At 41.0% G+C, this 20088-nt stretch overlaps 5 protein-coding genes across 5 annotated transcripts; 3 read left to right on the forward strand and 2 right to left on the reverse strand.

Moving 5' to 3' along the window:
• Positions 1-851: 851 nt before the first annotated feature.
• Positions 852-1276, reverse strand: RB195_014217 (uncharacterized protein; the record flags this gene model as incomplete). Its single annotated transcript, XM_064204378.1, has 2 exons — positions 852-973; positions 1114-1276. The coding sequence occupies 2 exons, from the start codon at positions 1274-1276 to the stop codon at positions 852-854; spliced, it is 285 nt and encodes a 94-aa protein (XP_064060259.1).
• A 1046-nt stretch (positions 1277-2322) lies between these two features.
• Positions 2323-2967, reverse strand: RB195_014218 (uncharacterized protein; the record flags this gene model as incomplete). Its single annotated transcript, XM_064204379.1, has 1 exon — positions 2323-2967. One exon carries the CDS (start codon positions 2965-2967, stop codon positions 2323-2325), a length of 645 nt encoding a protein of 214 aa, XP_064060260.1.
• Positions 2968-3900: 933 nt separating this feature from the next.
• RB195_014219 (uncharacterized protein) lies at positions 3901-5373 on the forward strand (the record flags this gene model as incomplete). The annotated part of the gene is made up of 5 exons (XM_064204380.1): positions 3901-3993; positions 4344-4427; positions 4494-4631; positions 4686-4777; positions 5358-5373. The coding sequence occupies 5 exons, from the start codon at positions 3901-3903 to the stop codon at positions 5371-5373; spliced, it is 423 nt and encodes a 140-aa protein (XP_064060261.1).
• A 38-nt stretch (positions 5374-5411) lies between these two features.
• Positions 5412-10581, forward strand: RB195_014220 (uncharacterized protein; the record flags this gene model as incomplete). The annotated part of the gene is made up of 3 exons (XM_064204381.1): positions 5412-5470; positions 8313-9769; positions 9830-10581. The coding sequence occupies 3 exons, from the start codon at positions 5412-5414 to the stop codon at positions 10579-10581; spliced, it is 2268 nt and encodes a 755-aa protein (XP_064060262.1).
• Positions 10582-17422: 6841 nt separating this feature from the next.
• RB195_014221 (uncharacterized protein) lies at positions 17423-20058 on the forward strand (the record flags this gene model as incomplete). The annotated part of the gene is made up of 2 exons (XM_064204382.1): positions 17423-17511; positions 20019-20058. 2 exons carry the CDS (start codon positions 17423-17425, stop codon positions 20056-20058), a joined length of 129 nt encoding a protein of 42 aa, XP_064060263.1.
• Positions 20059-20088: the final 30 nt, after the last annotated feature.

The following is a 20088-nucleotide window of genomic DNA, read 5'->3' on the forward strand; positions in this document are numbered from 1 at the left end:
ATACGGCGCGGATTTGTCGAGTGTGACTTTCCATGGCACCTTTTCATGGAAGCTGGATATTTTCGTTATAATGAGGTTCCACTGACGTCTATGTTCTTCATTCACGGTTCATCCCAATCATATTGCTACTTCCACAAAAGTTGCTGAAAAGGTTTTTTTTTTACCAGAAGTGGTATGAACCACCCTAGTGGGTCATAGATGGAAGCAATTTGTTGAGCAACGGTACGTTTGCTGGCAAATTCTGTCGTAAGCAGGTTAATCGATAAAAAGAAGTGGTCGGTTAAAGAATCCCAATGGAATCCAAGTACCTTAGGACACAGATTTGAAGAGCGATCCTTTGTGGATATTGCATCCATGATGTCCGTGTGGTTTGTGACAAATGCTCTTAGGTTCATCTTGAGGTCGTTGAAAAATTGATTTTAGCTCGTTATATTTTTGTACGCCTTCAAAAATTGTTTCTGTTCCGACAAATAAATTATCGACATACAGATTAGACGAAATTTCTAATCCGTCATTTTTGACATGGTTGCTCAAGTGGAAGAGGATTGTTGCGCTGGGAAGAAATGGTGAGGCATTGATCCCAAAAGTGACTCTGGTAAATCTGTATACCTCCAGGTTATCATCTGTCAATGGTTTGGTAATATCTCTGATCCATAAGCATCTTGCAAAATCTCTGTCGTCTTCGTGAAGATGTACTTGAAGAAATGCCTTTTCTACGTCTGATAGAAGAACGTATTTTGCAGTGCGGAAGCGTAGAAGAATTCCGCACAGCTTAGGCAACATGGCTGGTCCTTCATGGAGAATATAATTAAGTGAAGGACAGTTTTTATAATGCGCGGATGCATCAAACACTACTCTTCCGTAGTGTCTTTCTGGGGGGTGAACACGGGTTGATGTGGAAGAAAATGCTTGATCTTTCCAACTGTGTCCTTGTTCTCGTCCTTTTCTTCAAGGATATTTTCAGCAACATGATCTTGAAAGATGCTATGATATTGCTGAAGAGTATGTGGCTCTTGTTGATATTTGCTAAGCACGCTTCGCAGTGGAGCGCTAATATTTTAAAGTCTGGAAGGTATTCATGATCTTCCTTAAAGGGAAGTCGAACAACATAACCAGCATTTCGCATGGCAATAGAGTTGTTGAAGTTTTCCAGTGCTTGTGAGTTTATATTAGCTTTTTCTTCCTTCTCAGGACCGCAGAATTCCTTTTCTACACCATGAGACTGAATGTTCCGTGAGTGTTCCGTGCAGTGACGTTCCCATGGATCTTCAGTCATGAGATTCCATGTAATGTACTATGGAGTAAAGTTGATTTCCAAGCTGCATTTTATCACTCATACGTTGTCAAGAAATCATATATCCGAGAAGTGTGGGTACGAGGATCAGCTCGGACGGCAGAGTGAAATGTGCTGCTTGAAAATTGATAAGGTTTCAGAGTTAATCGCAGCCAATCAATATTTCTGGAGGTTTAGTGTTTGCCTCGCATGGACTGCTGAGTTTTACTTGTTGTTGATGAATGAATTGTAGGTCTTCTCTTCCTAACTTTCCTTGAGGGAAGCTTTTCGTAAGGTTGTCGTGAGTGTATATGCGAAGTTTGTATTGCTTTCCTCCAGAGTCCCATACACTCAGACATGTTTTGGTGCACTGAATTTCCTTGGTGGTTTGTGCTCCAAAGATTTGTAATTTCATAGTAACATAGCATTGGCTAGGTAGTTCAAGTTCCTTGGCAAGTTTACTATCAATGGAGCTTCGATGTGCCCCCGTATCTAAGAGTATTCAAAGCGTAATGAGTTCTTGTGTGCTTGCAGTGTCTTCAAGGTTCCTGTCAAAAAGAGTATCTCTCCTTGTCGAATTTTGTTGGAATTATCCTCTACTCTCATTACTGTGAGATTGGGTATTGAGTCCTCCGTAACGTGTGTGCTTTGCTCCTCGCACTTTGTGATGTTCTGCCGTACATGTGACGGCTTCTTTCTTCCTTTTTTGCATTTGAAGCAGCACCTTGTTGAGGCGGCAGTCGTGCTTTGGGTGCCACGATTTTCGTGCATCTTGTGGACCAATGTTCTTTGCTATCGCAATAGAAACAAAAGGGAGACCGCCCTTTGATTTGGAACTCCGGTTCCTTTGTAGTTCTGCTTAGAACTTGTGAACGCTCTACCCTCTTCGGCGATTGCAGTTCAATTTCTTTTTTGCGTTTTATGACAATGTCAATTGTTGTCATCAATTTCTTTAATGTCCAAGTCTCTTCTTGTGGCAGAGAGACCTTTTCTTTAAGCGTGCTGCGTTTAATCCTTTCTGTAAATTTAGGAAGAAGTTTTGATAGAAGCTATGGACTATCGAGAGGTTCGCCTTTGCTTTCGAGTTGTGTGGTAATTGCCGACAGTTGATCATGCGGTTTTCGCTGGTCCCTTAATTGTGGGCTCCTAGCACTCCAATGCTCTACCTGTCGATGTAGTCCAGTGATTATATTCTGGACGTTGCCGTATTTCTCCTTCAAATGCTGTGCTGCTAGTAGATAGTTTTCAGGAGTGATCTGAAAACGAGTTACTGATTCACGAGCTTCTCCTTTTAATGCTCTCAAAAGATGGTTGAATTTTTGCAAATCTGAAAGTGGTATAGAATGCACCGTAGCGTTGAATAGCTGACAGAAGCTATCCCATTGCCAGCTTTTGCCGTTGAACTCTGGTATTGGTATCTTCGGCAGTTCTATCTTGGCTGCAGGAACTTCTGGTGAAGGATGAGATACAATATGTATTGGAGATGTAGGGCTATGAGACGCTAGGCTAGCTCTGGTCATTTTCAACTTAAGAGGTAGGTCAGTAGTACTGGCGATAAGTTTCTCTGCGTTAGTAATGTATTCGGACACTTTATCCTGTTTTTCCTTGGTGAGGGGTTCCGATATTTTGTCCACTGTGTCCGTGAATGCGTATAAGGCTCCTTCAAAGGTTGCTTGAAAGGTTTTAATCTCCATTATATCATTCTGGACTTGCTTTAGTGCATTGCATGCTTCCCTATCCTGAAGATTGACGTCGCTTCCCAATTCTGCATGCTGTGTCAAAAGTTGCGTTAATGAATTGGAGTTCCTAGTCAAAACATCTTCCTTGTTTTGAGAGATGTTGCCATTTTTCCCTGGCTTGGTCGGGTTGAAATATAATTTTATTTTTGAACTGATTCAGAAAATTATGTTCAACCGGTATAAGGATAAGAGCATGCTTAATATGCAAGAGGAATATTTCCCCAACTTCGAACTGAGGCGATAATGAGAAATGCAAACGCAAAGGTAACTATGAGCATGCAATAATATAGTGATGCTCACCTATGCTCTGAGCAATAAACACTCTTGGACTGTTTATATACGACCCAAGTTCTTTGTCTGCTGTCAGCATAGTGTTGCTCTCACAATCTGATTGTGCTCGAGCAGTTTTTGCCCACCAGATGCGCCAGCTGCGCGAGAGTACAACTCCTATTGATTGCCTGTTATTCAAATGTTCTTTGTTTGAGCATTCCCACCGAGAGTAAACATATTTTCTTTACTTCTTTATTTTTATGATATGTGGTCACGTTTGTGACACTATCCGTGTAGCGAACAGGTCATCCTATCTCGTTGGCGGTCTTGCTCGAGGGCGTTCAGCATCTCTTGGAATCCACCCTAGCGTTCTTTTAATCCATCTATCGTCGATTCTTCTCATAATCTGACCGGCCCATCTATGCTTTGCTCTCGAGATATATTCATTCAGCTGCTCGTAAGTCGAGCGTGATATACTGATACCTATAAATTGCATTGCAGTCGCTGAGTAATGAAGGGATTCCCTCAAAAATTCCCCTGAACGTTCCCTGTAAAAGAACTTTGCACCCCTCATCTTCTAATTTTTGTTTAGATTGAAAATTTCCTTTTGACAAATAAATGTGCACTGTGAACTTTGTATCTTACAATTTCCCGTCGAATGAGATTCGTACAGTGGCTAGTATTTTCAAGAGTTATAACATCTCGTCTGCAGTGAGTCCCAACTTGTCTTCTCGTATTTTTCCAGGAACAGTACTGAAATATTGAAAAAGATCTCGGTAGTATTTGGTACTTGCACTATGTAAGCCTACAATACCATAAGAGCAACAAAAATACCATTCAAGTTTGGAAAATACGGGATTTACAGACTGCTGGTCCCTATTTTTTTTTTTGAAGTCATGTTTTAGCCTAACTGAAGCAGAATGTGGAGGCAGTTCACAACGCCTGTGGTTCTAGTTTTAAGAAAACAGAAACGGTACAAATATTAGCACGTACTCATCCTTGTAGTAACAATATTTTGCCAAGAAGCCCCGATTTATCACAAAAATACCTTCATAATTCAGAGCAATGGAGAATGGACTGTTGAAAAACTTTCATTTGAGATTTTCTCTACTCTGACTAACACGAGCAATTATAATTACGATGTGGTAGGTATAAACTATTTTGAGAAATGAAGGTAGTCTTCTTCGTTGATTTGGTGATTTATATTTAAGACTGCCTTCACATTTCGTCTTCGACGTAGCTCAATTTTCTACGTTGTGCTGATAATAATACCTTCATTTGTACTTGCATTTCTATGCGTCCTTGGATTGTTTTGGTCGAAATTTGATCACAATGATTACCTAGAGAAGGTAGGGAGATTCGAATTTTTCATCAGATAAAAAACGTAATTGGAGTTGTTTCAGCTTGGCTTCGGTTTTGCTGCCATACTTGCAATGTGTATGGTTCTGGAAATTGCTGAGGAGTCAGTTCCCAAAACCAGGCAGCTGCCATTGTTGTGCGTGTCTGTTTTTCTTTTCTGGCTGAATTTGTATTGTTGGTGTCATAGCAGCTGTTAAGTATAGTGGATGAGCTTTCGTGTTCACCTCCGATTCAGAACCGTCTGAAGTCTATGCACGCGCGTGCTTGATTTGCAAGACTGGTCAGTGTGCCAAGCCAGTTGTTTTTATCCTCCCAGACAAGTCTGGTAGGATAAAGATAACCAGTTTATCGACCTCGGAACGATATAAGGTTCGGTTGGCAATAGAGTGGTTTCGAACCATAGATCGTGCAGTCACAGCAGAATCCCTTACCGACTGTGCTACAATCGACCAGTGGGAACATTAATATTGTGGACGTAAACTTATAAATCTTACCTGATATTTCTGACAGTAAAACGCGGAAGTATGTTTGCATTAATTGGTCACTCAGCTTTATTAATAAGGACCGTTTAGTACGAAATGCACACGCCATCATCCTTAGTTCTATTTAAAGAAAAGCGTCTACATCTAGCCTGCAGATATCGATTTATAATTCACTTGAAATCGTTAATGTTCAGCACATACATATCGACAATAGTTTATTTTCCCCGTTTCCAGCTGTATGTTATGGTAAATCTTCTGCTGGTAACAATAGCCATATCCATAGTTGTAATGGCTTCGAAATCCTGTGACCTGTTCCAGTTTAACAAAGTGTATGACTTTTCAAAAACGTGAGTGTTTTCATCTTCTTCGCGAGCACTTTTTTCATTCTTGATTAATCAATTGATTTTTTTAAATTGAGCCGGACACGAGGTTGCTACAATTTTTTATTCATGGCTAACGTTTCGGCAATATCGCATTCTTCAGAGGCTGAAAGGGTGAAATCGAACATGGTTAATCAGATCAAACGCCTTATCCGCCCAACAAAGAAAGTCCTACGTTTATTGTTGAGCCTCATAAGTACTAGGAGAAGAGAATACCGTACCTTAGGATCAGCTGACTATCCTGCCACTGCTGGATACCTGTTGTGAGATGACAAGTGCAATCAAATATCAGCTTTAAATAGGGTAGAGAGTTTAAATAGAGTTCCCGCGTAATACAGGAGGCAGGGGCATTCCTCTTTGTGACTCATCTTCGGGTCCTTGGAGCGGATCCAAAAAGCCTCCAGAGCCTTGCGAGCCGCAATACTAGGTTCACCCGCCAAAATCGTGATCTTAACTTCGAAATCTCCGTTATGACGCCGCACCCTATGACCACCTAAGTGGAGTCACATGATTTCCCTTTGCCGTCCAGGTGTTCTTTGATTCGAATACATAGTGATCTAGCTGTTTCTCCTATGTATTCGTCACCACACCGCACACAGGAAATCAAATAAATAACATATGAACTCATGCAATCACCCTCGTTGTTATCCGGACATATTTTACACTCCGGTATAGTGCAAATACGATCATATAGGCGATTGCGAATGAGCATTTGCCTAAGATTACTAGGGGGAGCTCCACGATGGCAACAGATTCTTCACGATTAGCTTTCCTCAGACACCGCCGAATGACAGCGCTAACCTCATCGGAAATAAACAGTACACAAAAGAGTACCTTCTCCATACCAGATTTGTTTCGGGTTAGTGCCCTATTTCTGAAAGGCGCATAGGTGTGTACCCATTACTGACTGCAATTTCCCCAGCAAGCTCGACAGATTCTAGTCTTTTCTCTCTTCCAGTGCGGAGGTGGCCATGCGAAACATATTTTGTACCACCGACCTTTTAACTTGTGTGGAATGAGCAGAGAGAAAGTGTGGGATGAGCAGAAAGGGGTGCGGGACAAGAGGTACCCATGAAAACCGGTTGACCGCTCCTGTCCTCCCTTCAGCACCGGCTGCCGCTCCACCAGCTAGATATCCTTCACAACCGCTTGAGATCACCTACACCCCGCCTCCCTATTGCTCTCTGATCAGCGCCGCGCGCGACGAAGCGGTGGATAGTACGAATTTTGAAGGGAGGGGGAGTGAGAAACGAATTGCAGCAGCGAATTCTGATGTACGGAAATAGTAAACTAAGTGCATATTATTGGGAGTAAAAGAGAAGAAGTAAATCCTTCTATCCAATGTAACTTTACCATTGCTTTCACAGCTAAAATTGAGGCACTGATTAGGGAAATACTACCTATGCTTTATTGCCGGTATATCGACGACTGTTTCCCTATGTTCGTCCCAAGTAGAGGTGTACAACCGTTTCAAGGTACTAAATTAGCAGTCGGAGTATATAAAGTTCATTCAGGATAAACCTAAAGGAGAATGGTTACCCTTCTTCAATGTCCAAGTGCATAGTTCAAACACAACGCAGAGAACCAAGTGGTGCCGCAAACCCAGTAATAAGAACATCCTAGTTCACTTTCTTTCTGCTCATCCCACACAAGTTAAAAGGTCGGTAGTACGAAATATTTGTTAAACGGCCATCTCCGTTTGCACTGGAAGTGAGGAAGGACGAGAATCTATCGAGCTTGCTAGGAAAATTGTGGTCAATAACGGCTACACATCTATGCGGCCTTTGTCATTTTGTCATTTGTCATTAACTCCCATTGTCCCACCCCCTTCTCTATATTGCAGATTGTTTGTCGTCATTTTGTTCACTACTACTTGACTACTATGTGATCAATGGATCCGTGTCCACTAAATAGCTTGAGAAACGTCTCTCAACTAGAAGCATTTTCGTAAAAGAGCCAACTTCGTACGACCTTTCCATTTGCTGGGTTACGTTTAAAAAACGAAACGGGAAGTAACCGTTCTCTAGAATTTGATTTTGATCTAAGGATTCTGCATAAATTGCGCATTTAATGTTCCGATTTGCTCCTACTTGTCAAGGACTCCTATGTGCAAAATATGGTTGTGCTGAGCAAAGCAGTTAACCACCAATGAACCTGCATTCCTTTAAAATTAAAGCTAGTAACTCTGGGAGTTAATAAGATACGACATTTCATTTGAGAAATCGAATTTCAAATCGTAATCGGTCTGTTAATTTCCATTGATCACTGATGGCAAGTGAGGAGAACACCACAGAAAGTCTGAAGTCCGGATTTAGCCGGACGTTCAGACTGGCATATAATAACGAGCTTATTCTGCTTTATTATCTCCCTGCGTTTACTTCTTTGCACGTTTCCCTCAGGATGGTAACATAACCTCCTCAGAAAGTTGAAACACGCATGTGAACGGCTGCTTAAATAGTAGCGAACAGTTCACATGATTTGATGAGGAACGTTTTCTTTATCAGCACGATGATTTCGTCCACGTCATTTCATGTTAAAACATCGTTCTGCCATAACTGTTGGGGGAAACGTAGTTTTAACTGATTTCCTTGAGCTGTAGCCAAGATTGGTATCGATCTTTATTAAACAGCGGCTAACGTTTCGGCGATATCGCCTTCGTCAGAGCCTGGAAAACTCAAAGCCATTAGTGACCTATCCCCTCAAGCGCCTCATCACCCTACAGAAAGCACCCAAACGGTAAGCAAACTCAAACAGCAACACATGGGCTAGTACTTACCTCATTAGCTAGACTTGTTAACGAAAAGTTCAGACGATTAGTAGACCATCAGCAACATCAGAAGGTTAGTAAATCTGTTAAATCTACCTCTGTATGTGCAGATCACAACAGCACCATAGCTAATAAAAACAGTGCACAAAGTTCATTTCGTGTTTCTGTGATTGGCAATGTACTCATCTCAGCTGACGCACTTTCCGTTTTGGATCTCGGCCCTAGTTTCGCGCCTGTGCAATCAATAAGTCCGGAGGTATCACGCAAGGTTGTGGGCAGCCTCCAATTGGTTCATGATAGGTTGCGACTGAGAGCAAAAGAAGAAGAGCGAAGGCAAGAGAACAGAATAGCTGAGCAAGTATCCTTACCCTCCATACCTTTCCCGCGTATGATGTATAAACCACCTGAACCCAACCCCACGGTAGACAACAAGTTTCGAGTGTTCGCAACATCGGTGTATTCCGTTTTGGAGCGTTTCTCGAGAAAACACGCAAATTTCAATCTCACTGTCGCGCAACGTCGAGGCCTACGTGAGATTCGTAATCTTATTACAGCTGGAGAGATCAAGGTTTCCGTTAGTGATAAGGGAGGCGAATTTGTTGTTCTATCACGTGAACTAGACAAGGCGATAACGAGACAACATCTTGAGGATGACAGTCTATATGTCCCATCCTCCGCCAATGAGTTTAGAAAGCAATATCGCCGCCTAAACAGGGTTTGGGTAGAAACGGCAGGAACAGCAGGGCTCCCAAAAAACTTTATTACGCGTCTCAAGAACGACTTACCCGCATGTCCAGTCCTATACACGCTAATCAAAACTCACAAGCTCTCTGAAAATGGCCTCACTTCGAACGATCCACGTGACTTTAAAGTGAGGCCTATCATTAGTGGTATCGGGGGCCCCACGGATAGAATTTCCTGGCTGCTCAACATAATCCTAAATCAGCTGCTCAGATATGTCCCTGCCCACCTCAGCAGTTCTAGCAACTTCCTAAAACATCTCCGCAGTACCTCATTTGAGCGTGAATGTGTAGTAGAGACCTTTGACGTTACGTCACTCTATACGAACGTTTCAAACGATGTAGCGATGCAGGCTGTTCACGAACTGCTCACGCAGCGCCAGGCTTCTTTGAACATGTATGGATTCAGCATCAGGCAGATCATGACATTGATAAACGAATGCCTGAATTGCTCTATTTTCCGATGGTCGGGACAGTACTACCGACAACTTAGAGGCCTAGCTATGGGACAAAGGCTGGCACCCACTCTCGCCATTGTTTTCATGGCCAAGATCGAAAAGCCTATAATAGACCGCAAACCACTGCTGTATTATCGTTACATAGATGATTGCTGCGTCGTCTGCTCAACCCAAGCAGAACTAGACGCGTGCTTCAATCTTCTCAATCAGCAGTGTCCGCACATCAAGTTCACAAGGGAGAGACCGATAGACAACTGGTTGGCTTTCCTGAATGTGCACATTTACTTGCGGAATGGGATATGTAAGACTAAGTGGTACCGGAAACCCAGTAGTAAAAACATCTTAATCCACTATCTTTCAGCGCATCCCAGCAAAATGAAAAAATCTGTTATAGGAAACATGTACAGAACGGCGGCAAGAGTCTCATCGAGTAGCCAGGAAAAAGCATGGTCTATAAATGTGGCCCATAAAGTAGCAATGTCCAATGGGTACCCAGCTGGAGATGGTGCTACCCGACAAGCACGGTATCCCTCTCGAAGACCCAACGTAGTGGATGGCCCAGAGAAGATCCCTTTCTGTTTACCTTATATATCTGATGATATGAGCAGAGCAGTACGGGGCTGTCTACGAAAAGCGGGTCTAAGGAATGACGTGAGGGTTGTGGAAATACCTCCAGCAAACCTCAAGGCGAAGCTGGTACGTAACCGTGTGTATGATCGACTCTGCACAACTCCCAGCTGCGTGGTTTGCCCGTATGGCAGAGAGGGTGATTGCATGATATCGGGAGTGGTGTATCGTATCACGTGCAGGTTGTGCGGTGACGATTATATAGGGGAAACGGGACGCCCATTGTGTATTAGGGTCAAGGAGCATCTAGACGGACTCGCAAAATCAAAAACCTTCACCCCACTTGGAGCACACCGTAGAATATGTCATCCAAACTCCGAAGTAGAGGTAGAAGTTCGTATATTATCCTACGAGTCCGAAATCACAGCACGCAGAACGCTAGAGGCCTTTTGGATAACCGCCAAAAGTCCAAAAATGAACAAGAAGGATGAGTGCATTGCGATCACAAACGAGTTATCCCCGTATCAAGACTTATGCGGGTTCTGATCTACGGGGCGGGCCGTGAGGTCCCTATATAAAAACCCTTGTGACTCGTAGTTGTGGTACGTGGTGGTCTGCTGAGTTAACAAGTCTAGCTAATGAGGTAAGTACTAGCCCATGTGTTGCTGTTTGAGTTTGCTTACCGTTTGGGTGCTTTCTGTAGGGTGATGAGGCGCTTGAGGGGATAGGTCACTAATGGCTTTGAGTTTTCCAGGCTCTGACGAAGGCGATATCGCCGAAACGTTAGCCGCTGTTTAATAAAGATCGATACCAATCTTGGCTACAGCTCAAGGAAATCAGTTAAAACTACGTTTCAACATGCCGAGATTCAAAGACAGTCGAACATGGACAATAACTGTTGGGGGAAACAAGAGAAAACCCCATACTTCGAGTAATAGTTTCGAATTGTGTCTACATTATATTGGGATCGAAGGAGTGTTTGAAACTGAAGTATGAATATTCTCCAGGTGTGGACTGAAGCGTTTAGAAGGAAAACTATAAAACCTTTCGCGTTTCTTTCTAACAAAAAAGTGTATAAGAGGATGAAAGCGTTGTTAGAACAGCACAAATCTAACTTCAGAGAATAATAAACTGTTATTAACTTTCGTTGATCAGTGAAAGGAAGCGAAGCGGACACCACAGAAAGTCTGAAGTTCGGCTTTAGCCCGACGTTCAGACTGGTACATATATTATATATATATATATATATATATATATATTTGGCTACTTTACCACAACATACCTCATAATTCATTTCATTGATCAATTAGGGCTGTGTACACTCACAAGATTTTCTCTAGAAATAAGCTCATGCTTTCTCAAGAGGAACTGCAAACCATTTTCGATCATTTTGGCATAAGAACATTTTCTGGGATCTACCTCGTTGCAATTTTGTAGATTACTTTTCTTTCCCGTTTTGTTTTCGTAGGATCGCTAGAAGTTTAGGAGTGGGGTTTTTGGCGCTGGTAGCGATTCTGATCATCTTAACAGCCGAATTTAAGCTCCAATCCACTTCTGCTGATCAAATTTAGCCGCCTCACTCGTTTTCCACTGGGTTGTTTTCTATGGAGACACTTCCAATAAGTGGATGCCAGCGCCGTGTGCTGCGCCAGATTTTCTTCATTGAGTATTAGGAACGAATACGTTTGGTATTTTTAAGAGAAGTACTTCCAACCTCATTTCCACATAATTTCTGACAGTTATTCACAGGCATTTATTTACTTTATTTTGTACGAATTTACTGTTTATCTGCGAAGAGAATACTTTTTTCCAACAGTTTCAGAGAACATTTAGATGTTTTTCAAAATATGGTCGATGAAGTTTTTGAACTTTTGCTTTGTAGTGCAGTGTTACTCGACTTTGCCACGTGTCCATGACCAGTGCTCTGTAACCGGGTATTCTCAGGTAAATCAGGAGGGGTTGTCCTTTTAACCCTGAGTACCATGCACATGTCTTCGCTTCGTTTTTCGCGTTGTTTCTCAGTGGGAGCGCTGAATGATTTTTTTTTTTCCGGAGAGATCTGTGTTCCTACATAGAGAGGAAGAGAAGTGAGGTTTTTTTGAATTTTGTAGGATCGAAAGTAAATTTTGAGAATATATATATACTATATATATAATAAGAATATAATATATAGAATATATATATATATACTATATATACATACTACGCCTGAATAATTAAACCACAAATAAGCTGGGTTTCTTAAAGTGGAATCTAGAAACTAGTGTAGAATCCTTTTCAAAGCCAATTGAGTGGTTGACATTTGCGCAACCACACTGGAGCTCTTCCAACATAGTCCTCTTACTTTATATCAGATGCCGAGAGATTCATTCATTCTTTTTTTTACTCATCAGATTTTTTTCACTGCGGTTGGAATAAGACGTTATCCACATCTGCTTAAGAGCCATACACGCTTGTTTCAGTGAAAGAAGATTGCAAGGCCTTTGTTGGCAGAAACTGCCTCGACAATTAATTAGATTCGCTAGCGAACAATTGAGGTGTGTGCCATCCAAGACACTACATCTAGCTTCAGCCAAAATCTCGGGCCAGAGAGACTCGACTGATACATATTTCAAACGCAGCTGTCAACGCTCCGATTGCTCTTTTTCTCTCAAACACCTTTCTTATTGCAAAGGTGCTTTTGTTGTGGTTTGTTACGAACATTGCTCGTAGAGTATCAACATTCTTCAACGTAGCTTTCTTTATGTTTTGGCGCTTAGTCGATTGCCATTTTCCTGTATCTAATATACTGTAGTTTCTTTTTTTTTAGACCGGGAGAGAATTTGTTGTTATTCCTATTTTGTTCTCTTTTCTGCCAGCAAGTCACTTTTGGGGCGGGTGTGGCGCAGTCAGTCAGAGGTCCGTTGTAGCCACACGGTCGATGGTTCGAAACCTCCCTAGTGCAAACCAAACCTTCCCTTTCAACACTCCGGGGTCGATAATTTGGTACCTGACTTGCCTGGGAGGAAAAAGACTATCTTGATTATCGGCTGGCCTCCGCAATTTATTGTATAGGCCGACACGAGTTCCAAAAAACCCCAACGATTACAAAGTGCAGTAGAACACGTTGGCGCATCCCAGGCGAATTGATACGCCAGTGACTTTATCCTTTATTCTTCAAGTCATCTTTTGGAGAAATGACTAGGAGATCACAGAGTTCAAATGGGATGTAATCCTGTCTACCTCACCGATTTTAAACAAATCTTTCTAGGTGAAGTTTGGCTAAAGAAGCCTAGTTTAGAAACTGCATCAGTAAAAGCTTTCAGATGGACCTTTTTGCCAACCAGTTTTTTCTTTTCTCTTCTTTCTTTTTTCTTGAGATTTATTCTCACCTGAGCTGGTTTTGTTGCCCTTCAAATGTGAGGAAAGTTCGATCGACAGAAACATTGTTAAGGTTTTCTCTTCAGACGTATGTACTTAACATTATTTCATATTCAAGGTTCCATCATAGTTGTAGCTGTGATCTTCAAATAAAACACATAATTTTCCAGCAGAAAAGCTTTTGGGAAAACTGAATGATCCTTCTAAAAAATCGTGTAGTCTTGTAACAGAAGCACTCAGAGAAATCTTTATTCAGCAACAAGAACAACTGGATGGTCTTACCTAGATGTAGAGTACTAATTACTGCACAACATCATTGTTATTTTGCACCACCTATTAATTACGCTGGAGTAAACGTTGTACATAACCACATTCCATCTTCATGGGAATTGTCGAGGACAACATTTATGTTTTTGCCACAATCCTCGACTTTTCGTCTAGAGATAATAGGCAGCTCGCGCCTTTCTATTAAGTGTGAGTGTTCTTTTAGCGTAGAACGTCTGAAGGCTTGGGTAATAACTCTAATAGAAATTTCCAAGCTAAAGCGCTGCTAGGTTTTTTTGGAACTTGGTCGAAGTTACCAGGAAAATCTAAGAAGGGAGAGGAGGAGTGGTGGGGTATGTTTTTGAGTCGCTGAGCTAGAGTTTTGAAGTACGAGAAGGTGGAGATGGAGATTCTAGAACTTTTTGTGATACTACAATTGTTAGAGCTTGTTTGCATTCAGAAAACTAAAGGAGAAGTAAAGCATTTCAAGAACACCTTGTGGTTATGTGCATTTGAGTCACTTTACAACACTGTCAAACTTTCATTGAATATGGGTGCGGATGCAAGTAACTCCACCTATGAGAACGTCCAATCCAGGACAAGATTATGTTTGTCATTTTTATTTGTGTATACTTTATTGATAGTGAGTGATTAGATGATTAGCTTCTTTTTGTAATGTTACAAATTCCTCTGGGGCATACACTGATGAGCATCCTACAGTACAAAAAATTATGGTCTCTCGTCGAAAGACGTGAACTGCAAGAATACCGCGAAAATTCCTTATATTGTTCATACTTCTTACTCTTTAAATTTAATTGAATGAACGTCGACGCAAAACAAGAATAAGGTGGATCCAGCATTTATTTTTATAATTTCAACATTCCGAATGTTCGGCTCAATCCGAACAATGAGACCTTTCTTCCGAACTTCTGAAATTTTTATTGATCACTGAATGTCTTCGCTCCCCTCCAGTGATCAGTAAAAATTTAAGCAGGAGCCTATTGTTGTAACTTCTACCACTGAAATGAAACTATTTGTTAGAAAAACTTTTCTTTTCACTCGTTTAGGAAAATAAACAGCAATTAAAGATTTTCCAGTTTTCTTGTTCACTGGTTGGTAATTATATTCAAAAACAATGAAACTTGATTTCATAACTGTATTCCTTCGATACCGCTACATTTTGGAAACACTTCAAATTAGAGACACAAATCTTCTCTTTTTTCATGAGTACTACATAAACAAATATAAAAATGTGCTGTCATAAAATGACCACAACATCAGCACATTGATAAAAGCAGGGGTTTTACACCACATCACGCAAGCCGCAGGATAGTAGTAAAACAGGTACCTGTACGCTGGATGGCAACATTGAGAATGCAGTCCGCACAGCGAAGAAACGGTTTTAAATTCACTCATTCACTTCTCGACAAATCCATTTGGATTTACTGCACTGGTAAATCATCAACATCGCTGATCCCGATTTCCTGCGCCCTCGCACTAATCATATACCATTCCACCACATCTTCCTGCTTTTTCGCATTGACGCACCAGGCCGTAGGACCACCACCCTCAATCCAATTTCTGGATCCGGCATGCTAATCCGAAGACATGGACCCATTTCGGCATTCTTTTCGAATTCTGACCCTCGCACACCAACTTGAGATCATAGATCCCCTCCCACTTTATTTTTCTGATTTTGTTGCTGTTTTTCTGTTTCCTGGCACCCGTGCACCTATTCAAAGTTGCGGAATCCCCCTCACCCCATTCCACCCCTCCCAAGCCCAGGCTCACCAAAGCGACGACATGGAACGCGTCTCACAATTATCTTCGCCACTTCGACGCTGTGGCACTATAGAAAAAAGCAGCAAGTAAAAGTTGAACCTGCTTCTTTCCGTGAAGTGTTTTCTTTACATACATAAATGCGCGCAAATCCAGATGCAAATCCGCGGACAAAGCTCAGCTTATTAAATAACATTTCAACGGAAGCACTGAGAGGTCTGAAAACAGCTGATTTTTCTCTAATCATAAAATTTTGAAACTTTACTAACGAAAAAGTTACAGAAAAATGAGTAAAAATGACAAAAGCTCTTTTAAGCGCACCTGAAGTGATCACTACAACCTTCGTTGTATGTATTTGCATATCATCGTCATATTCGCTTCTAACAGGAACGATGAGTAGATAATTGCAGTTTATGTGCGCGCTAGATGCTTTTGCATCCAGCGAGACATGAATAAATTAATTAATGCATCTTTCACCGATAGTATTTTTCGTTCAAGATATGTGAGTTACCCTTTCTAGATCTATATGGTGAGCAGAAAGTCAAAAATGAAAATCTCAAAGCGACACTTTCAGTGCTGTTGTTCAAGCTAGAAAATTACTTTAAATTATGATCAAATCCATTAATCAAACTGAAGTGTGTGAGCTAGGCGTAGAAGAACCAGCTTGTACAGCGAGTCGCCAAGCCAACCAAAGCCAAACTAGTCTTTCATCCTTGTAGAGTTGGTCAGTTGACATCCGAATAGTCGTGGAACATCAAAGCAGTGACATGGCGCATTGGCTGACCTCCTAAGGTATTATACAGGCTGCATACAGCACTCGTCTATAAATGTGCAACGACTCTGAATTAGGTACGTTCGCTTTGACGGAATACGAGTCTAATTCAGAGAAAGAAAGTATTCTTTATAAGTGTACTTTAAGTATTGGTTACGAAGCTTGAGTTCACTCTTCAAAACATTTGGGAATGCTGAGCAAGCGACTCCAAGCTTTAACCCTGTACGTGAATCTTCCGTTCTTGTAAATAACAGAAGATAACTTTTCGTCTAGAAGATAATTGCTCCAAATCTAATTTGATGATATTGGTACCTGCAAATCAGAAGTGTTCTGGAACACTTTCGGACAAAAGACACAGTACTATAATTTCATTTAAAACCGTAAACTTATTGGTATTGTATGGAATGAAGGACTTTGTTGAACGATCAAACAGAATTAGGTAATTATGGAGAGTTTGAGAAAGAATGTTATTGAACACAAAGATTTTTGAGAAACTGAGAAAATTCGAAAGGTGAGCGAATTTTTCTTTTCTTTTCCCGTTTTTTGATTTCTCTGAGAACCTCAAATATTCCGTACATGGTGATGTTGCGTCGGACGTTAAAGAAATCCAGACACCTTCTTGCAGAGAACCCTAAACAATTTTGTCCACTACTACTTGACTGCTATGTGATCAATGGATCCGTGACCACTAAATAGCTTGAGAAGTGTCTCTCAACTAGAAGCATTTTCGTAAAAGAGCCAACTTCGTACGACCTTTCCATTTGCTGGGTTACGTTTAAAAAACGAAACGGGAAGTAACCATTCTCTAGAATTTGATTTTGATCTAAGGATTCTGCATAAATTGCGCATTTAATGTTCCGATTTGCTCCTACTTGTCAAGGACTCCTATGTGCAAAATATGGTTGTGCTGAGCAAAGCAGTTAACCACCAATGAACCTGCATTCCTTTAAAATTAAAGCTAGTAACTCTGGGAGTTAATAAGATACGACATTTCATTCTAGAAAACCCCTTGTTGTTATGTCTTAGTAAATCTCAGATTACTAACACTGTTTAGATCAGCATTTGAGAAAATCCTCACTTGAATTTAGAAATTTTGTATTTGAAAGCAATTCGGGAACAGAACGGGAGAATAAGTCCCCATTTGTTCGATGTAACTTAAACTTCTGAAAAACGCGTCGGCTGCATAAACATGCATCACCCACATGTACGCTTATGGTCGCGAAAGACACCAATATTTATAGCTACGCTAGTGTTGAATCAGATGAGGATGGAGAGGAATGGGCGGCAGACGAAAAGATACGGTAAGGAGCTTCATTTCATTAAAACGAACCTTTGTTCCAGTAACAATCCTAGTCCAATCATTCTGCCAATTTTCTGTTGTCCATTTCTCGAGATCGCTTCACATTTGAAAGTAAGGAAAAGTCGTAGTTTGGCACCGCAAGAGATTCATAAACTGGAACCTTCTCAGGAGATTCATCACAATGATGGACGTACATAAAATGTATTGAAAAAAAAACGGAAACGCTAGGAGCACCAAAATCTGCTTTCTTAAAATCATCATTGCTAGTTGGGGAGCCACGTGTGGTATTATATGTCCCATGTTTCCTCCTCTTTTCCTCATCAGACTGCCAGCTATGTATGGACCATGGGCAATCCTATAGAAGATCCAGATATACAATATGTTATGCGGATGTTAACGAGTTTTATGAATTTCGGAATAATGCCTTCAAATTCGTGACTTCTAAACAGTGTTGCCACCTAATTCTTGAAAGAGCACCACTTACAAAGGAATATCATGCACTGTTGTTCATGCGATATTCTTACATTCTGGCTAGGATTTGAAAATAAGCGGCACACGAGCATGCAGTTTGTGTACCTATCCATTTCCACTCGCTCAACATGTTCATGACCACGTTCACATTGAGAAACATGGATCTAATTATCCGTCATATTACATGATTCTTATTCAGATTCTTTTTTTTAACTAGTGCTGACATTCAAATGTGAAGATAACTTGATAGGAGAGTTTCTAAAAGGATACTTCAACGTTTCATGAGAGAAGTGTACATTGTACTTAGCACAGCGCCTTGACGCAAGCACCTAAAATTTTAGTCCCACTGCTACTCGAAAGAACACTGCATGACGGCGGCATTCATGAGACCAAAGACGTTAAGAAGGTGATAAAACAGGAAATGTGCAAGTTTATGGGATTTCACGCTCCTCTCCTCACAAACAATGCCTGCACATATTAGTACAATTTGTGCCATTCTTAAAAACCTAAAATTCCTTCATGTAAAACAATCCCCACTCAGTTGCTTTGAATGTTTTTTTTTATCAAGCGAAATGAATGTATCAAAACACTGTTGATTCCGCTCCTGTTCTCCCTTTAATCATTTCGATTACTTGTTTTGTTGGTAAATAACCAACAGATTGTCTTACACAGACGCTGCTTTGTTTTTCCAATTATTATCCGTGGATCCGTCGGGATTTGTTTGCCACGTAAACAAATTCCTGAGGAGAGATTTTTCGCTTCTGCTTCCATCCACTCCAAATGAAAGTTTTGGCATCAGCCTTATTTTGCTGTCACTTCACGTAATGGTTTGTAATAATTTACGTATTTACGATTTTCTGGTTGTTTGATATAATGAGAGATCGTGCAAGAACCAAAGTATCCGTATGTCTATTCGACAATATTATATAGCTATGAATACATTATAAAGGTAGGCTATTATTTACTTTTGAGCTATTCTCATAATGATCATCATAACTGATGGAGTCCAGTAGCGCTAACGTCATAATTGCCCCCAATCTAGAGATATAACCCTTTCAAACAACTGTGCTTTCCTTTGATATTATTCATCTTTTTTTTGTTTAATTCCTAGATAATACTAGGAACGTTTACTATTAGAGTGTTCATGAAGTTTCCCAGATGCAATCTTTGAAATGCCTTACATCTCTTTTCGTTCGCCGTTCTTACATTCCTAAACAGTGACACGACAATCACATGTTCGCCCTTTCAAGCGACACACCACATCATTCAACATAAAAACCTCGCATGATTTAACTGGCTTGCACTGCTCTTTCTGGTTACATTGAAGATATATTTCTATTAAAAGCTGCAGAGAGCTGTGCCGAATTCCTACTGTTTTTCCGTAAAACTAAACTAGAAAGTTCGTTGTTTTGTCTGAAGCAAGAAGAAGTTTCTCAGTGAAAGGAATCGAAGCACTACAGACCTTCTACACCTTTCGTAAATAATAATAATAAAGGATAAAAGATAAAGTGTCTGGCGTTAATCAATCCGCTTGGGATGCGCCCCCACGTTCACTTCAATTCGGAATTGTTTGAGGTTTACGAACGTGTAACTGGCCCATACAATGACTTGCGGTGGCTAGCTGATGTGTCAAGTGTCAAGAATTGTCATTATCGTTCATTTTTCAACAATTACGGTTGCGTCTCTGCGGAATCGCCAAAGACAGCAGGTATGTTGCCGTATGAGGAGTCTAAACGGGCGGAGCCAGGGTAGGAACTTTGAACCCTGGAAACCTGATTGGATTTAACATATTCGACAGCCCTCATGCATATTTGACAGGTCATTTCTCTGCAAAAAAAAAACTAGTCGTTTCAAACACGGAAATAATTCGTAGAGGCAGCGAAAGTCACGCTTTTGTGGGAACACTCGAACTTTTTCCCAGTTTGGCCACCTGAAAACAACACCCAGCCCTCATGCAGTGTAAGCGCTTGAATCACGTGTTCTAAAGAAAGGAGAGTCCTAAGGTTAGAGAATTAGAGAATTAAGCACTCATTGCAGGCCGTTGGCAACTCCTGAAGGATTGGAGCAAATAGAGTAAAGTCTTACTTGTCTTGCCACTCGAAAAACC

The sequence above is a fragment of the Necator americanus genome, chromosome V, assembly GCF_031761385.1.
Source record: "Necator americanus strain Aroian chromosome V, whole genome shotgun sequence".
Taxonomy (NCBI): domain Eukaryota; kingdom Metazoa; phylum Nematoda; class Chromadorea; order Rhabditida; family Ancylostomatidae; genus Necator; species Necator americanus.